Source organism: Cetorhinus maximus, chromosome 16 (assembly GCF_964194155.1).
Source record: "Cetorhinus maximus chromosome 16, sCetMax3.hap1.1, whole genome shotgun sequence".
Taxonomy (NCBI): domain Eukaryota; kingdom Metazoa; phylum Chordata; class Chondrichthyes; order Lamniformes; family Cetorhinidae; genus Cetorhinus; species Cetorhinus maximus.
The window spans coordinates 38,923,964-38,941,857 of NC_135894.1; the positions used below are offsets into that span (position 1 = coordinate 38,923,964).

Below are 17,894 nucleotides of genomic sequence, written 5' to 3' on the forward strand. Positions count from 1 at the left end.
GTCGCTCTTTCATTGTTGCTGAATCAAAATCCTAGAACGCCCTACCTGGCAGCACTATTGGAATACATACACCATACAGACTGCAGTTCACCTGGGTAATTAGGAATGGGCAATAAATGTTGGCCTTGCCTGAGATGCCTACAGAGATGTCACATTAACAAATAAAAAATAGAACCAGAGAACACAGCCTGCAATATAAGGATTTTCAATTCAAAACTAACCTGCAGAAAACGTGCCAATTAGCAAGTAATGAATGTATGAAACAGGGCTCCTGAGGGAGCAAGTAGCAGCAGAATTTTGTTTCTTGCAAATTAGGTAGATTTCTTTTAGAAAACAATAGTGAGATATATTTCAAATTGCACATACTGTATCATTAGTGTAGTATGCTTGCGATGAACAGGTGACATTGGACATCTGGATCCTAAAGCTTTCCACCAATGGTGTTTTCCTGTCTCATGTCTGGATCTACTGTAAGAAACAGGTGCTGGAGTAGGCCATTAGGCCCTTCAAACTCACTCTCCAATTGAACATAATCATTGCCAGTCATTTACTTCAACTCTACTTTCCACACAACTCTTATATTGCTTAATTCCCTTACCACCCAAAAATCCATCAAACTCTGTACTGAATATACTCGATGATTGAGAATCCACAGCGATGTAGTGTGGAAAATTCTAAAGATTCACAACTCTTTGCGTGAAGAAATTTCTCTTTATCTCAGTCCTAAATCCAACCCCTCATTCTGAGGCTGTGGTTCTATATTCCAAATTCCCCATGCAGGAGAAGCACTACTTTCTCAGCATCAGCCCTGTCAAGTCCCTTAAGAATTTTATATGTTTCAATGATATCGGTTCACATTCTTCTAAACTCTAGGGAATATAAAACCAGTCTGCTCAATCTCTCCTCATAGGACAATTTCCTTATTCCAGGAACCAGTCTAGTGAACCTTCACTGCACTTCGACTAACTGATACAGATCAATTGCCACAATTAATCAGCAATGTCATTATTTATCTCTCAATTAGCAATCACCAAAACAGATTAACTGATGATTTACCTCATTACTGTTTTGTGGGACCTTGCTGTGTGAAACGTGACTTGTTTTTTCAGATATTACAAATAGTGACTATACCTTAAAAGAAGTTACTGGACTGTGAAGTATTTTGGGATGTGCTGGCATTATGAAAGGTACTTTATAAAAGCAATTAATGTATTTCTTTGTGTTTTAGGAATTAAATTTCTCTGGCTTGGGAAACGGTAAAATTCGTATTGATTCAGGGGTTGGGCTAAGGCATATTGTTGAGAGTAAATAAAAGGAGAGTTATTCCGTACCTTCCTGCAGTTTGCCTGAGTGTACGTGACAAAAGTAGTAAAGGTAGTCGATTACCCAGCACAGGCACTTGTTTTAATGAGCAATATCATTTTAAATTAGCAAAAATCATGCTGTTTTGGTGTCCAAAGATACAAGGCAAGTTCTGACAAAGAGTCATACGGACTCGAAACGTTAACTGTATTCCTCTCCGCACATGCTGTCAGGCCTGCTGAGTTTTTCCAGCTATTTTTATTTTTGTATCATAAAAATAGAAACACTTTTGGAGATTCCAGATTTTGTAGTTGTCACTAATTCTATCAAGTTTAAAATTGAATAATATTTTATGGCTAATGAGCCATTTTAAATATTATTCCCAACAAGTAGAATTTGTATCATCATGCTCCTATTTCAGTGAACTTCCCAATTAAACAATCTTGATTGGGTATTTCAGAAAATGTAAAAGTGTGATTAATTGTCATTTCATATAAAATACATTCACTTACAGCCAGCTTCACAAAGCTTTTAATTGCACTTGGTTGATTGTTATGGGATTTTGAGAAGCAAAATAAAATAGCACTTAGAATATGGTCAATAATAATTGAAAATGCATGAAAATTCACTAGATTCCTTTTAACTTAAGCTACCATTATTCTCAACAGAAAGTTTGTTTACTGACCTCACAAATACTGCAGTAGTGTGCAGGCTCCTCCTTTGTACGGCCATGCCATACAATCTCTTTGCTTGTGTTAATGAGAGCTTCCCTTAACATCTGGCATTGCTTCAAGGTTCTCAGCAGGCAGTACCTAAAGAAAGAAATAGAGGCTTTCAATTTTAGCAAAAGCAACCTTTCCCATCACCTTTTATCTTCTGATACCCTCCCATACTGGGACTGGAGGCCCCAGAGGATAGGCAGGCAATCAAATACGTTTATGGCCTCCACCACTTAGTGGCAGCCAATAACAGGTACAGTGGAGCTCAAGGTGGAACCGTTGGCAATTTTTTCTCCTCGGCTGGCACCTTTCCTCTGATCAGTAATCCATTTAATGACTCAGCCATGGTCACTAATCCCACATCTAAGGTCAAGTGAGAATGTTGGGTAAATCTGGAATTCAGACTAATTAGCCTAATATGTAATATGGGAAATGAAGCATTGACAATGGATTAACTAGAAAATCCACAAGTATTTTCAAATTAGCTTAGACCATGGGCCATCAGTAATACTAAAAAGCCTAATTAAATCAGTTGTTTCCTAATCAAAAGTAAAAAGACAAACTAGGAATAAAAAATGAGCCAGATCTTCTGGTATCAGTAGCAACCACACACTGAATCTAAGATGCTGGTGTTTTTCAGGGCCCTGAGGAAGACCTGATGCATGCACATGTGCTGTAACTGCCCGTGAACGTTAAACTTCCAATGGGCTGACTTGTGCTGCCTGGAGCGCTCGACAAATGTCTCTTACACTAATCTCAGTGTTGGAGACCTGGGCTACATATGCGCTACTTACCTGGATACTTGCCCTAGAATTGTTACATTGTTTAATCTCTGATGTAACTCAGTGATTAACAGCACAACGCATACCCCCAGGCACCACACCGACCCAACTGCCTCCATCACCCAACCCGACTACCCATCCCCGACCAAACCAGCCATCTCACCCAACCTGACTACCCATTCCCATCCCACCACTCACCCACCCACTTAAAAGATTTGAAAAATCCTTTAAAAACTTACCTGAATACAGCAACTGATGCCATAAAAAGGGGGTATGGCCTCTCCGCTGTTCCTCTTGCCAGTCTTCTCCACGGATAGCTGTGCCAAGGCTCCGTTATTCCAGCCGGGTTCAGATGACCCGGCTGGAAGGACGCAAAAAGGTAAGCATGCAACAAGCTCTGCAGTCAGCAGTGATGTGCACAGCATCGCCACTGACCGGAAGATCTGGCTCAAATATTTCATACATACAAACTCAAAAAGTGCGTAAGGAATGAAGTAAAATTTAGCTCACATATAATGGAGGTTCCTTTTTAATAATTTTCGTGTTCAGTGTGTGAGATATTGCTGGGGATCTAGTGCCAGTATCAAGAACTCTCAGGAAAGCATATCACCACCAAATGTAAAGTCCTCTCTACTCATGTCTCAGTAAGTACACCGCCACTGAGTATGATTATTTTTCTTTTGCTCCATACCATCTGACCTCTAAGATTACAGCATTAGGGATAGTTCTCTGTGAGCCCATAAACTAAATTCAGACTGTCCAAACTCACCTCAAACAACTTATATTTATATAGCACCTGTAACATAATAAAACATCTTAAAGTGCTTTATAAACATTCTAAAAGAAAATCTGACACCGAGCCACACAACGGGATACGAAGTCAGATGACCAAAAACTTGGTCAAAGAAATAGGTTTGAAAGGGTGTTCTTAAAGGAAGAAAGGGAAGGGTGAAGAGGTGGAGAAGTTTAGGGAGTGAATTCCAGAGCTTGAGGCCTTGCCAGCTGAAAGCACAACTAGCAACGGAGGAGTAATTAAAATACTAAGTGATCTAGAGGAAAAATTGGTGGAGCGCAGAGGTCTTGGGGGCAGAGTTGGGGTGTGTGATGACTGAGAGACTGGGACACATCACAGAGATAGAGGGAGACAAGGCCATTGAAGGATTTGAAACGAGCATGACAATTTTAAAATCAAGGTGTTGCTTAACCACGCCAATGCAAGCACAGGGGAGATGAATAAACAGGACTTGATGTGAGATGGAATGCACCAGCAGTTTCGAACAGCCTCAAATTTACGAAAGGTAGGAAGTAGAGACGCTGGCCAGGAGTGGGGACATTAGAGGTAAGCGTAGAGGTAACAAAAGCATGATTGATGGCTTCACATACACATAAGCTGAGACAAGGGCAGAGTTGCACAATGTCATGGAGGTGATGGTGTAGATGTGTGCAGGTAATCCACTCTTTGCAACTGGATGGAAACAGTACGTGAGGTGAGAAAACCATTAATAGTACCAGGTGACATAGGAGTCAGGAAGGAAAGTTAGTTGGCCAATGGTTTAGTAGGAATAGGAGCTAAAGAGCAACAGATGGGTCTCATCGATGAGTTTGGAAAGGGAATGAGGGGAGATAGGGAAGAAATGAGATAAAGATGCAAATTCAGGATTGGGAGTGGGAATTTTTGGGGAATTTTGTCCCAGTGGGCTAGGGGAAGGGAAGAAACCAGCAGAGACAACTGAATGGATGGTCTTGACTTTTTTGCAATAAAATCCATAAGATAGCTGCACTTACTGTTGGATGTGAGGTTAGAGAAGGCAGTTTAAGAAGGTGGTTTGTGGTGAAGAGAAGCTGGGGATATCTTTGCATTCCTGAATCTTTTAATAGTAGGCAGCTTTAGTGATAGAGTGCAGGACCCATTGATGCTTTACTTGGTCTAACTAGATCTGACAATGTATCGTTAAACCAGTTATGGTTAAAAAAAACTAAATGTATTATCGGCACGAGCAGCATAGGAAAACAGTAAGTAAATTAATAATAATAGTGTTAGCACAGATCAGATCTAAAGGCATCAATTAAAAATAATAGGTTAAACAAGGTACTAACTAGATCCTAAAAGAGAGGATAGAGAATTTTAGATCACGGATGGGCAGCTGAGACCTGTTGTTTGCAAGTCCTGCGCTATGTGGGAACTTAGGCCACTTCATGTGTCTTTAAGATCACAGATGTAGGAAGCGTTTCCAGCTGCTTGAGCTCAGGATTTCTGAGCTGAGGGGCAGCTGGAGTCACTGTGGAGCATCAGGAAGAATGAGTTTCCTGAACAGTATGCTCCAGGAGGTGGTCACCCTACAAGCAAGTAAGAGTTCAGGATAGTAGATGGTGGCCATCCAGAAGAGCAAGAAGAAGCAGGAAGTGTAGGAGTCTTTGGGGTGTGTATCACTCTCAAACTGGTTCTCAGAATTCATAGACTTCTGGGAGCGACAACACCTTGAAGGAATGCAATCTAGATCATGCAGCAATGGAGAAGGGGCTGAATAGGAGGGAACAGCAAAGACTGGAATTGCATTTGTTATAGGAGATCCACAGAGCTAGGGGGACAGACAGGCATTGGTGTAACCATCATCTCGAGTCCTGCATGGTGTTGCCCCCCTTGGTGCCAGGGCAAAGGGCATCAGGAAGAGACTACAGAATATTCTGCAGGGTGAAGGGAGTGAGCCAGAAGTTGTACATCAATACCATTGGCAGTGAGGGCAGGTGTTGAGGTCCTATGGTCAATATTTTCAGGGTTTAGAGAGAAAGTTAAAAAGTAGGACCTTGAATGCAACAATCTCTGGATTACTCCAGTGCTGTGTTAGAGAGAATTGAAAGATGAAGATGGGGAGAACCAATACATGGCTTCAGGCATTGTGCAGGAGGGAGGGTTTAATATACTTGAGGAAATTGCGACCACTTCTGAGCCGGGAGGCACCTACTCAAAAGGGACAGGTTGCACCTCAACAGGACTGGGATCTATGTCCTCATGGAGAAATTCAAGAGTATGACTGAAGAGGGTTTAAACTATATTGGCAGGGGGTTGGGCACCAGCATGCAGAAACAGAAAAGAGGAAAATGGTGCATAAAATGAAAATGTTGGATAGTTCTAGAGAAGGAAAAAGTACTGTATTAAATAGGAGCAGAGCAAGAAGGACTACAGCGAATACATAGACAGATTTAGAATGCATGTATGGAAATGCACAAAGTGTGGTGAATAAGGTTGGTGAGCTACAAGATGAGATGGGATCTAGCCAGTGTAAACTAGAACCAAAGGCTGACAAAAAAAAATCTGCAAAACAACAGGTGATCTTTAAGGAGGATGTTTCAGGTACACGTTTGATGCATTCCAACAAGGGCGAAAGATAGATGACGAGGGAGATAGAGAATATGATGAAACAAAGAAAAGAGGGTGTATGATGGATGTCGGCTAAATACTTCAAGTGAGAACCAGGCCAACTACAATAAGATGGGAGAGGAACTGAAAATAAGACCGACAAAGAGAGAATATGAGAATAGAATGGCAGTCAACATAAAAGGGAACCCAAAAATCTTCTACAGGCATGTAAATAGTAAGCAGGTAGTAGGAGACAGGGTGGGTCCTATAAGGGACAATGAGGGTGATCTCTACTTAGAGGTGCTGGGCAAAGCTAGAGTACTTAATAACTAATTTATATCAGTGTTTACTAAGGAAGAAGATGCTGACAAAGTATTAGAAGCTGAGATGATAGAGGTATGGATGGAGTGATAATTGAGAGGCAGGAGATACTGAAAAGGCTAGCAATGTTTAGATTGAATAAGTCACCCAATCCGGACGGCTTCCTAAAGAAAATGGGGATGGAGTCAGCACAAGGACTTGCCATAACCTTCCAATCTTCCCTAGATACACAGCAGTTGCCAGAGGATTGGAGAATGGCTAATGCAACAACCTATTCAAGAAAGGGTGTAAGGTTAGTCCTAGTAACTACAGGTCAGTCAGTGTCAGTAACGGGTAAGGTTTTAGAAACAATAATCTGGGAAAAAATTAACAGGTAATTATAGAGTTAATTAAAGAGAGCCAGCACAGATTTGTAATAGGTAATCAAATTGAATTTTTTGATGAAGTAACAGAGCAGTTTGATGAATGCAATGGGTGTTATGGATATATGGATTTTGAAAAATTATTTGACAAAGTACCACATAAAAGGCTGGTTAATAAGATTGTAGGGCCAGTGTCAGCTTGGGTAAAAAAAAATTGGTTTAAGGGCAGAAAACAGCAAGTTGTGTAAATGGTTGTTTTACAGATTGGAGGATGTTAGACAGTGTTGATCCTCAAGGATCAGTGCTGGGATCACTACTTTTGTTGATATATATATATATATATATGTGACTTGGATATTGGGATAGAGTAGAATTTCAATATTTGCCAACGAAACTAAGCTTGGAGGTGCGGCTGACAATGAAGATGATACCAATCAACTGCAACACAACATAGATAGGCTAGCAGAACAGACAGACAAATGGCAGATGGAATTTAATACAGAGAAGTGTGATGTAATGCATTTTGATAGAAGGGATAAGAAGAGGCAATAAAGACTTAATGACATATGAATTGTTCTGTAAGTTTGCTTTTAAATACATTTTGTATAAGAAAAAGGCCTTTCTGATAGAGCTTCTGCTGTAAATCACTTCCAACCCAGGTCCTATGCCTGTAATTAGCAAGAAGTATCCTGAAGTAAATTTCTGGGCAAGTTCAGGACATCTAGCCCCAAGTCTCTAACAGCAGGATCAATTCCATGAAGTGTCAGAGGCAACGTAGAACTGTCTGGGCAGCATGTCAGCCCATCGGAAATTTAAAGTTCATCTAGACCTTCGCCAATACTCAGATTGGAAGATCGAGGCCAATGTTGTGCTTTTCCCTTCTGCTGACCATAGTGGACAACCTCACATTTTCCCACAGTATACTCCCATCAGCCAAATTTTTGCCCACTTACTTAACGTATCTATATATTTTTTGCAGGCTCTTTGCATCCACCTCACAACTCGCTATCCTATCTTTGTATTGTCAGCAAATTTAGCTACAGTACACGGTCCCTTCATTCAAATTATTAATGTAAATAGCTGAGGCCCTAGCACTGACCCCTGTGGCAATCCACTAGTCACAGTTTATCAACTTGAAAATGAGTCATTTATTTTGACTCTGTTTCCTGTTAGCTGCTCATCCTCTACCATGCCAAAATATTACTCCCCAACGCCACAAGTTCTTATCTTGTGTAGTAAGAACATAAGAACACAAGAAATAGGAACAGGAATAGACCATTTGGCCCCTGCTCCGCCAATCAATAATCTTCTTGTGATCTTCTTGTGCTTCGATTTCCACATTGCCATCTAACCCCGATAGCCTTTGATTCCCTTGCCTAACAAGAATCTATCTCTGCCTTAAAAATATTCAATGACCCCGCTTCCACCACCTTCTGAGGCAGAGTTCCAAAGTCGCACAATCCTGAGAAAACATTTCTCCTCATCTCTGTCCTAGTAGGGTGGCCCCTAATTTTAAAACAGTGCCCCCTAGTTCTGGACTCACCCACAAGAGGAAACATCCTTTCGACATCCACCTTGTCAAGGCCATTCAGGATCTTGTATACTTCAATCAAATCACCCCTCACACTTCTAAATTCAGTGGAAACAAGCCCAGTCTGTCCAACCTTTCCTCATAAGGCAGCCCACTCATTCCAGGTATCAATCTAGCAAATCTCCTTTGAACTACCTCGAATGCATTTACATTCTTCATTAAATAAGGATACCAAAACTGCACACATTATTCGAGGTATGGTCTCACCAATTCCCTGTATAACTGAGGAATAACATCCTTATTTTTATGTTCAATCCCTCTCTTATTAAAGGATAGCATTCTATTAGCCTTAATTACTTGCTGTACCTGCATACTAACTTTTTGTGACTCATGTACGAGAACACCAAGATCCCTCTGCGCCTCAGAATTATGCAGCCGTTCTCCATTTAAGTAGTACTCTGCTTTTTTGTTCTTCCTGCCAAAGTGAACGACTTCACATTTTCCCACATTAAACTCCATTTGCCTGATCTTTGCCCACTCACTCAACCTATCTATATCCATCTGCAACCTCCTCATGTCCTCTTCACAACATACTTTCCTACTTATCTTTGTGTCATCTGCAAATTTAGCTACCATGTCTTCACTTACTTCATCTAAATCATTGATGTAAATCGTTAAAAGTTGAGGCCCCAGTACAGGCCTGTGGGATTCAACTTGTCACATCCTGCCAATCCGAAAAAGACCCATTTATGCATACCCTCTGCTGTCTGTCAGCCAGCCAATCTTCTATCCATGCTAATATGTTACCACCTACACCACGTGCTTTTATTTTCCGTAATAACATTTTATATAGCACTTTACCCAATCCCTTTTGGAAATCAAATATGTTACATGTACTGATTCCCCTTTATTCACCCTGTTGTTACATCCTCAAAGAACTAAGACACTGTTTCCCCTTCATAAAATCATGTTGACTCTTCTTGATTGTGTTATAATTTTCTAAATGACCCACTATACTTCCTTAATAATGGATTCCAGCATTTTCCCAATGACAGGTTGAATAGATGTGTTACATTTGTGGTTTTCCAACGTGCTGGGATCTTTCCAGAATCTAGGGAACTTTGGAAAATCACAATTAGTACATCTACTATCTTAGCAGCCATTTCTTTTAAGATCCTAGGATGCAGGTTATCAGGTCCAGGGGACTTTAGTTAGTTGTCAGCCTTTGGTCCCTTTAGTTTTCTGAGAGCTTATTCTCTAGTGATAAAAGTTCCTCCCTTCCTTGATTTTTCACTATTCTTGGGATTTTTTTTTTATGTGCGCCTTCTACCAAGGCAAACAGATATAAAGGTCTCTGTAATTTCTTCATTTCCCATTATTAATTACCTAGTCCCATTCTCTAAGGGACCAACATTTACTTTAGCTACTCTCTTCCTTTCTATATACTTGTAGAAGCTTCTGCTGTCTGTTTTCATATTTCTTGTGGGAACTTGAGTACGGCGGTCTATGGCCTTCGAGCTCTCGTGATGAGGGTTCTTCATCTAACTCATCCATGTCAGGAAGCTGCGGGAGAGGGTCAAGCATGGATTGGGAAATGTCTGACTTTCAGGAGTCCAGCTGACAGCCATAAAAACAAAAAACTGCGGATGCTGGAAATCCAAAACAAAAACAGAAATACCTGGAAAAACTTAGCAGGTCTGGCAGCATCGGCGGAGAAGAGCAAAGTTGACGTTTTGAGTCCTCATGACCCTTCAACAGAACTAAGTAAAACTTAGTTTCTACTTAGTTCTGTTGAAGAGTCATGAGGACTCGAAACATCAACTTTGCTCTTCTCCGCCGATGCTGCCAGACCTGCTGAGTTTTTCCAGGTATTTCTGTTTTTGTTTCAGCTGACAGTCATGTTTGGCCCAGTGGGACATTTGTTTCCTTCTGAGTACTTCACCATCTACTGACTTCAGGGGAACAACTTTAGTGATGGCAGGGTCAGGCACCCACCTTGATCCCTTTGTATATCGATTTCCACTGTCACAGGCAGTTTGGATTTCTTGACATAAGTTGATCCAGTGTTTGCACATCTCCCTGTTATTTGCACAACTCTCTTGGCTACTTTCAAGCTGTGCAGTATTTTAGCTTTTGGGTTTATGTTGTGCATCATGGAGGTTTTGTTTTTTGTATCAATGACAGATTTCATCTCAGCTGAGTAGGTCTCAAAGTAGTTCTTGGTGCGGGTTCCACCTTTACAAAATGATACTTCTGCTGTTTCATAGATGATTGAGCTTAGTGACTTCCAAGCTTCATCAGTACCAGCACTGGTGCTTCCTGATAAAACTTCTGATGGGTAGCAATCATTCTAGCGACAATGGGAAGCCTGGTATTTGGCATCATTGCTTATACAGAGGATCATGGCAAGCCGCCATATTTGGAATTGTGAAACTTTCAGGGTGTGCCTTCACTCTGCTGCTGACAAAGAGAGTGGTCAGTGCAACAATCTGTGGTGGACGTGGATGTGGAGAACAATGGACATATTGCGCTCAATAATTTTCACCTTCGCTGTCTGTACAGCATCACGAGAATATCCTGGCAGGACAAAATCATCTATACAGCAGTCCCCTCAAAGGAGCTCCCAAATATATTGGCACTAATCAATCAGAGGTGGATCAATGGATCTGGCACGTCCATAGGATGGAAGACAGTTGCATACCTTAGTACCTTCTGTATGGTGAGGTAGCCCGAACTAGACGACCAGTGGGGCACCCAAGGCTCCACTTCCAGGATGCTTGTGAATGTGACATGAAGACTCTAAACATCCACTATCACACCTCAGAATTTCTAGCTGACGAAAGGAGGGAAATGGCAATACATCCTGTGGGCTGATGTGCACTACCACAATGACCAAGGGTGACAGCAGCTCGGCCAAAGATGCCAACGCCAACAACAAACCCACAACGTCACTTGACAGCTTCAGGTATGGCGCTTGTAGCAGAACCTGCCTCTCAGGGATTGGCCTTCATGGGCGGAATCCTCCATTTTTTGCAGGTGATTTGCAGGCTGCCTGAAAAAGCAGTGAGACATCTGCACTGACTCTTAGGAGGAAGGCCCGCTGTATCTTCTGCCCTTCAGGCAGTCAAAGAGGACAGCGGCAGGCCTTCCACCCGGCTGAGGACTCTGGAATATGATGTCTCACCCGCCCTGAGCTGGTCAACCAGGGGCCAGTAGATCTTGTGCTCAGCAGTGCCACAGAGGAGGCCATGGCTGCTGCTGGAACAACACCCCGAACGGAGTCCCAGAACAACCCAGGAAAAGGACATGGGCTCTTGGGCAGGGGGGATCTTGCGGGGTGGAGGTGGCAGTGAGGGGGAGGCCATGAGGGTTGGCAGCAAGGGGTTTGGGGGGGCGGAGGGGGGAAGAGAATGGCAGTCTGTGTCCAGCCCCTTGCTCCATGTCCTCAATCATGCACAGATTAGTGCAGATCAAGGCCCCCCCCACCCAAACCACCAGCTGACATGCAGCTCGTACAGGTTAACCAGTCATGCAGGCCATATGTTAGCAGGTCGGCCTGGAGCTGAGAAAATTGCAGTGGAGGGCGGAAGAGACCATTAGGCGGTCGTTAATGGCTACTTAAAGGTCTCAAGAGGAGGTGGGAGGGGGAAGACATTGCGTATCGGTCCTGACCTCAACCTACCCAGTTTTCAGGCACACCCACCCCCTTCCTTGCCTCCTGTGGGGGCAGAACATTCTGCCCCATAGCCATTGGCAACAATGGTGCACCAGACGAAGACACCACACCAAGACGGATGGACTGTCTGTGTGTCCATCATCTCTCATAGGTGGAAGAATGCTAGTACATTTTAGACAGTGTATCAGTCCTGAGCAAACACATGCACGGAAGATGTCTCCATCTCGAATCTCCCCAGCTCAGAGTCATTGAGCTAGAGCAGGAGTTGGAAAGGCTCCAACACATAAGGGAGGGAGTTTCTGGACAGTTTTATCCAGAATATAATCACACCCCCCAAGAGAAAAGAAAAGGCTCAGGAAAGAGCGAATGTGACTGCCAGGGATTTTGGAGAGGTCAAGGAGGTCCGGCAGACCTGTACATCAGGTATAATGTACTTGCTACCTGTGAAGACATGGAGAAAAACTGCAGGGAGGACAGCTACAATGTAGACCAAGACACCATGGCTCAGAAGGCTGCCAGGGAGTGGGTGGAAATACAGTAGAATAGAAAAGTGGTGTCATAAGAAGCTCTATAATTAGGGGCATAGATAGCATCCTCAGCAGTCAGGAACAAGAATCCTGAAGGGTGTGTTGTCTACCAGGGTAAGGGATAATTCAGGACGGCTCGAGAGGAACTTGAAAAGGGAGAGGGTAAATCTGGTTGTTGTGTTCCATGTTGAACAAATTAAATAGGTAGGAATAGGGAGGAGATTCTGCTGAAAAAGTGTCAAAGTTAATCTCTAAATTAAAAAGCAGGACCTGTGGGGTAATAATCTCAGGATTACTGCCTGAGTCATGTGCAAATTGGTTTAAGAGTAGACAGATCAGGGGAATTAACACGGCTGAATGGCTGCTGTGGGAAAGAGGGGTTCCTTTTCATGGGGTACTGGCACTAGTTCTGAGACAGCAAGGAGCTGTACCAATAGGATGGACTCTGCCTGAAACAGGATGGGTCCCCTGTTCTGTAGGAATGGGTAAATAGGGAAGTGCAAAGCCTTTAAACTAGTAAATGGGGGCGAGGGGGGGATCCAAAAGAAATGTAAGCAGCCTAAATGCAAACAAACAGGGCAGGAGAATATAGGGCAGAATAAAGTAAGGGGGGTCATTGGAGGCCAGGGAATAGAGTTACAGAACAAGATGGCTTAACATAAATTGACAGGAAATCCTATTAAAACTGAGTTAAAATGTCTATACAGGAATTCACACAGTATCCATAACAAAACAGGGGAGCTGGAGGCAATCATGCACTGGGAGGAACCAGGCATGGAAGGGATTAAATGAGACATGTCTATAAAAAAAAAATCAGGACTAGGAATTAAATATTGAAAGGTATAGTATATTTAGCAAAGGTAGGATAGATAAAAGGGGAGGTGGAATAGCTGTACTTATTTGGGATAGCAAAATGGTTGTAGAAAAAAGGAATGCAGTTATCAGCAAGACAAAAACAGAATCCATATGGATGGAGATTAACAAATAATAAAGGGTCAATCACATTAATAAGCGTATTCTACAGACCACCTAATCGTGGAAGGGAGGAGAAAAAAAATGCCAAGAAATTAGGGAATTGAGCAAAAAACATAGGATAATTGTAGGGAATTTCAACTACCCTGCTATTAATTATACAAATGAGGTAGGTAAAAGGGACAAGGGAATGGAGTTCCTACAATGGCACAGGGCTCCTTTGTAATCCAATATGTAAAAAGCCCAAGGGAAGATTCACAGTTGGATCACATAATGAGGAATGGACCAGAGCAGATAAGAGAAATAAAAGTAGAGGAACATCTAGGCAATATGGTCACTACCCTTTAGGATGACGATAGAAAAGGACAAAGTATGACGTAAACCAAGTTAATAAATTGGAGAAAAGTGGATTTTATGGGGCTGAAAATAGAATTTGGTTTAACAGTGTCAAATTTGCCATGGATTACCTCTGAAACTAGCACTTTTTGACCATGATGTAGTTCAGCTACATAATCAATAATGATAAGCCATATTGTCACTGTTGCTGTTTTCAAACAGTTAAAATATGATCTTAAATACCTGGTTTAAAAAGGTAATTGCATGATATAAAAAGTGGAAAGATTTACATAAGAATGAACCAAAGTTAACATGAGCCTGTGTAAGTTATTTATCATTTGGCTCAATGATTTTATTTTTTTCACTTTTATTTACTTTGAACAAAATTAAGTAGTTTTTTAATATCTGTTTGAGGCCAATTTACTTACTAGATGTTAAGAATGACCTGCCAATTGGCTTAATTTTTTTTCTAATACTTTAACCCTTGACAGTGCTTCTCTTTCTACCCCACAAACAGCCGTTTCTTAACTTGTATTTTATTTACATACAGACTGAATGAAATATTGGATCACAAATTTTAAAACATGTCCACAGTACATCAAAAGAGATCAGGGCTTAAATATCATGGTGAAGAGATTTCAACCCATTGGAGCAAGCGCTAGGCTAAAACAATCCAAATCAGAACTAGTTTAAACATCCCTCTTGCAGTTCAGACAAGGCAACATGACCCATCCACAATGTAACTAGAAAACTTATAATTCCATTTATGAACATATTAGGCAAAAAAGAAAAGTCTTAAGTGTCTGAATTCACAATACCTGATGGTTTGAAAATTATATAATGCTCCCACTGTTGATTTAACACTTACTTGATCATTTCAAAAAGTTTGGGATCAGACACCTTGATGTTACGTGCCATGTTCCAGGACAGATGAATCATGGGAACAATAGACTTCACGCTCTGTAGTTTATTCCATTCGTATCGTTCTACTGCCAGTTTATATTGATTTGCTGTAGAGTACACCATTAGTTTTTACTTCAAAAGTCAAAGTGTTCCAAGTATAGCAGCTACATCCTTACAACAACCAATTTGAGCTCTTAACACAGGTACTTTATTTATTATATAAATGGCCAAAACACTAATGCTAATAATACACTATATAAATATACAAATTGTTACTTAGAAGTCATTGAAAAAACATTTCTACAATGATACTTTGCCTCTTTGCTATAAATAATGTTTTTCTTGTTAACAAAATGATACAGTCCTGTAAATGATTTAACTATATAATTGTAAAGGTATGAATGGTATGTACTAGTTTGGTTAATGAAATTATAGTACCTGTCAGAGGACCGACATTCCAAGCAATGTTGTTGCACCACCCAATGGCCTGAACCCAGTGCACTGTACCAGCATTTATCCATACTAGGTCCCCAGGGCGCTGAATAAACCGATACACTGGTACATTAGCCTCATAAAGATCCTCTAAGTTTGGCCACCATGAACCCATCAAAAAATTAATGTTGTTCCTGTTAAAGAAATTACATATTTTAAAATGTTTCCATAATATTTTTTCAGGGAATGATTGCTATGCTGGGTGGGTAAAATGCAATGGGTATGATATAAATGGACTTTCAGAAAGCTTTTGGCAAATGCCACAAATGATATTGCTATGACAGTGAAATGGGTTAAAATGTGGCAAATGGAATTCAATATCGGTAAATCCAAGAGTGAAATTTGGCTTAAAAAAAGAGTATACTTCGAATGGGACAAAACAGACCGAAACTCACTAGCTGAAAAGGTGAAACAGGCAGAATCCATAATTGTATCTAAAAAGATAGGCACTTGAAGTTCCGTAACCTACTGGCTGTGGACCAAGTGGGATCAGGCAGATAGCTCTCGTTCAGCCAGCAGAGACATGATGAGCCAAATGGCCTCCTCCTGTGCTGTAAATTTTCTACCTTTCTATGTTAGATCAAGGTTGCATAGATGTAAGATTAAGTATAAGGCATTTATGTCAATGGGAAGGAGAAACATTTTTATAGATAGTTGTGCAGCCGTGGAATGCACTACCAGAGGTCATGATTGATGCAGAGACCATATCAACAATCAAGAATGGATTAGATAGGTGGTTGAAGGAAAGGGGAACAAACAAATATGGAATGGAGCAGGCACATGGGAGCATGGACATATTGGGTCAAACAGAATGCTTGTGTCCTAATTTTTCTGCAATTCTATAGTGGTCGTGCTACAAGCCGACTCATGGCTTGTGACTGACCAAAATGGAGAAGGCTCATCCGGGAAGGCACCAAACTCATTGAAAGACTTCGCCAGGAATGTGCAGAGGTGAGGTCAAAGTGTCAAAGGGAGTGCACAAACTTCCAAATGCCCCATCTAACCAACCCTTGAAGCACTCGCCCAGCATGAGGCAGAGTCTGCAGATCGTGCATTGGGCTTAGCAGCCATTTCAGAACCGAATGAACCAGAGTGGAAGCAAGTCATCCTCGATTCCCGAGGGACTGTTGAAGGAGAAGAAAAAGGTTGCGCTATACAGCTTCAGAGCAAGTACATTACATTTATAATTAACAGACTGAAGCTTGAAAAATCAGATTACTGATTCTATTGCCAAATCAGAAGTATAACAAAAGCAGCAATTGTATCTTTTTTTTTTACAAAATGGCATTATCAATACAGAATGAAAGCAACACAAGCCAACACGGAATGCACATTCTTGAGGCTGCCAGTCATCAAGATGAGTATTTTGGCTGTGCTCAGAGACTGGTGAAAAATTTTGCAAGTTTATCTTATGCTAGGAAAAGCCATGTTGTAAATAAAAAATCAACAACACTGTTATATGTAGGTTTATAGCAAATGCTTAAAGTGCCTGAAATTTGAATCTCTTTTGAAGGTAATTTGGTTAACATTTAGTAAACAACATAACAGGCTTCCATACGCTTCAATGCTTCAAAGCAATTTTAACCAAAACAAATCTGTAACAAAGTTATTTCTGTCACTTTTGAATAGCTGACATATATAAAATAATTTGAAAACAGCATTCAGACCAGTGTTATCATGGAAATAAATTTGATTAATTTGTTTTAAGGGACACTGATGGCTTGTGAGGTATGCCACAAACAAAAGCATATTAATTTAGTTAAGCTGGGTATGTTAGATCTGCAAAGAGAACAACTTTTGCATTTTGAACATTCAAAAGGAGTATTACATGGTCAGGTACAATAACATATCCAGTTTCAGAATTAAATCCCGCTACCTTGCCCCCAAAACCCCGTTCTTGGATCAGTATACTTCTGCACCAAACGTCTGATTCTCCTTCTTAAGGGAAATGGCCTTATCATCTATTCAAAACTGATGTTTCATAAGATTAGAATGACAGCTAAATTTCTAGACTTAAGCACTTCCTAAACTTACAAATCAGTTCTGGTCAAACATAACCAGTTTTATTAAAATAATTATTTTAATGGGAGTTTCAACAGTGTATCATGAGAAACAAAACCACAGCCTTGACTAAAACTACATTATTGTTATATCTATTTCATTAGCTGTAAAGGGCTTTGGGATGACCTGAGGTGGTGAAAGGTGCTATATAAGTGAAAGTCTTTCCTTTTATTTAAAATCAAGATGTTAGAAAGAAAACTATACGGACCTTGTTTTCTTTTCATCTAGTAATTCATACGTCCCAGGAAACTGGAATTTACTTGCCATTTTGCCCAAGCAAGTTGGGTAAGGTGTTAAAGTAACAGTGGTACAATCTAAATCACTCATTCTTAAGGCTTGACATGTTGGCATTCATGTGTGGCTGGCTCAGGAACTAACTCTAAACTCATATCACAGAAAACCCTTACAGCTAATACTAAGTTTTTTAACTGATCAATAAAGGCTGGGTTCAAATCCACATTCCAGAAGTGAAAGGGTGGTACACTAATTCTATTCAAAATATTTATGCAGACCTCTATTTTCTATAAACTTGGTCAAAAAGGTCTTAAAGGA

The 17,894-nt window shown here is 40.9% G+C and overlaps 1 protein-coding gene across 4 annotated transcripts in view; it reads right to left on the reverse strand.

Annotated features, from left to right (window-relative positions):
- Positions 1 to 17,894, reverse strand: part of kdm6a (lysine (K)-specific demethylase 6A) — a 274,780-nt gene that overhangs the window by 5,426 nt on the left and 251,460 nt on the right. For all 4 annotated transcript variants that reach the window (XM_078559720.1, XM_078559718.1, XM_078559719.1 and 1 more), the window contains 3 exons: positions 15,228 to 15,415; positions 14,755 to 14,896; positions 1,988 to 2,114 (listed from right to left, as the gene is read on the reverse strand). In XM_078559720.1, the coding sequence (XP_078415846.1) occupies positions 1,988 to 2,114; positions 14,755 to 14,896; positions 15,228 to 15,415 (457 nt within the window). The remainder of the gene's footprint in view (positions 1 to 1,987; positions 2,115 to 14,754; positions 14,897 to 15,227; positions 15,416 to 17,894) is intronic.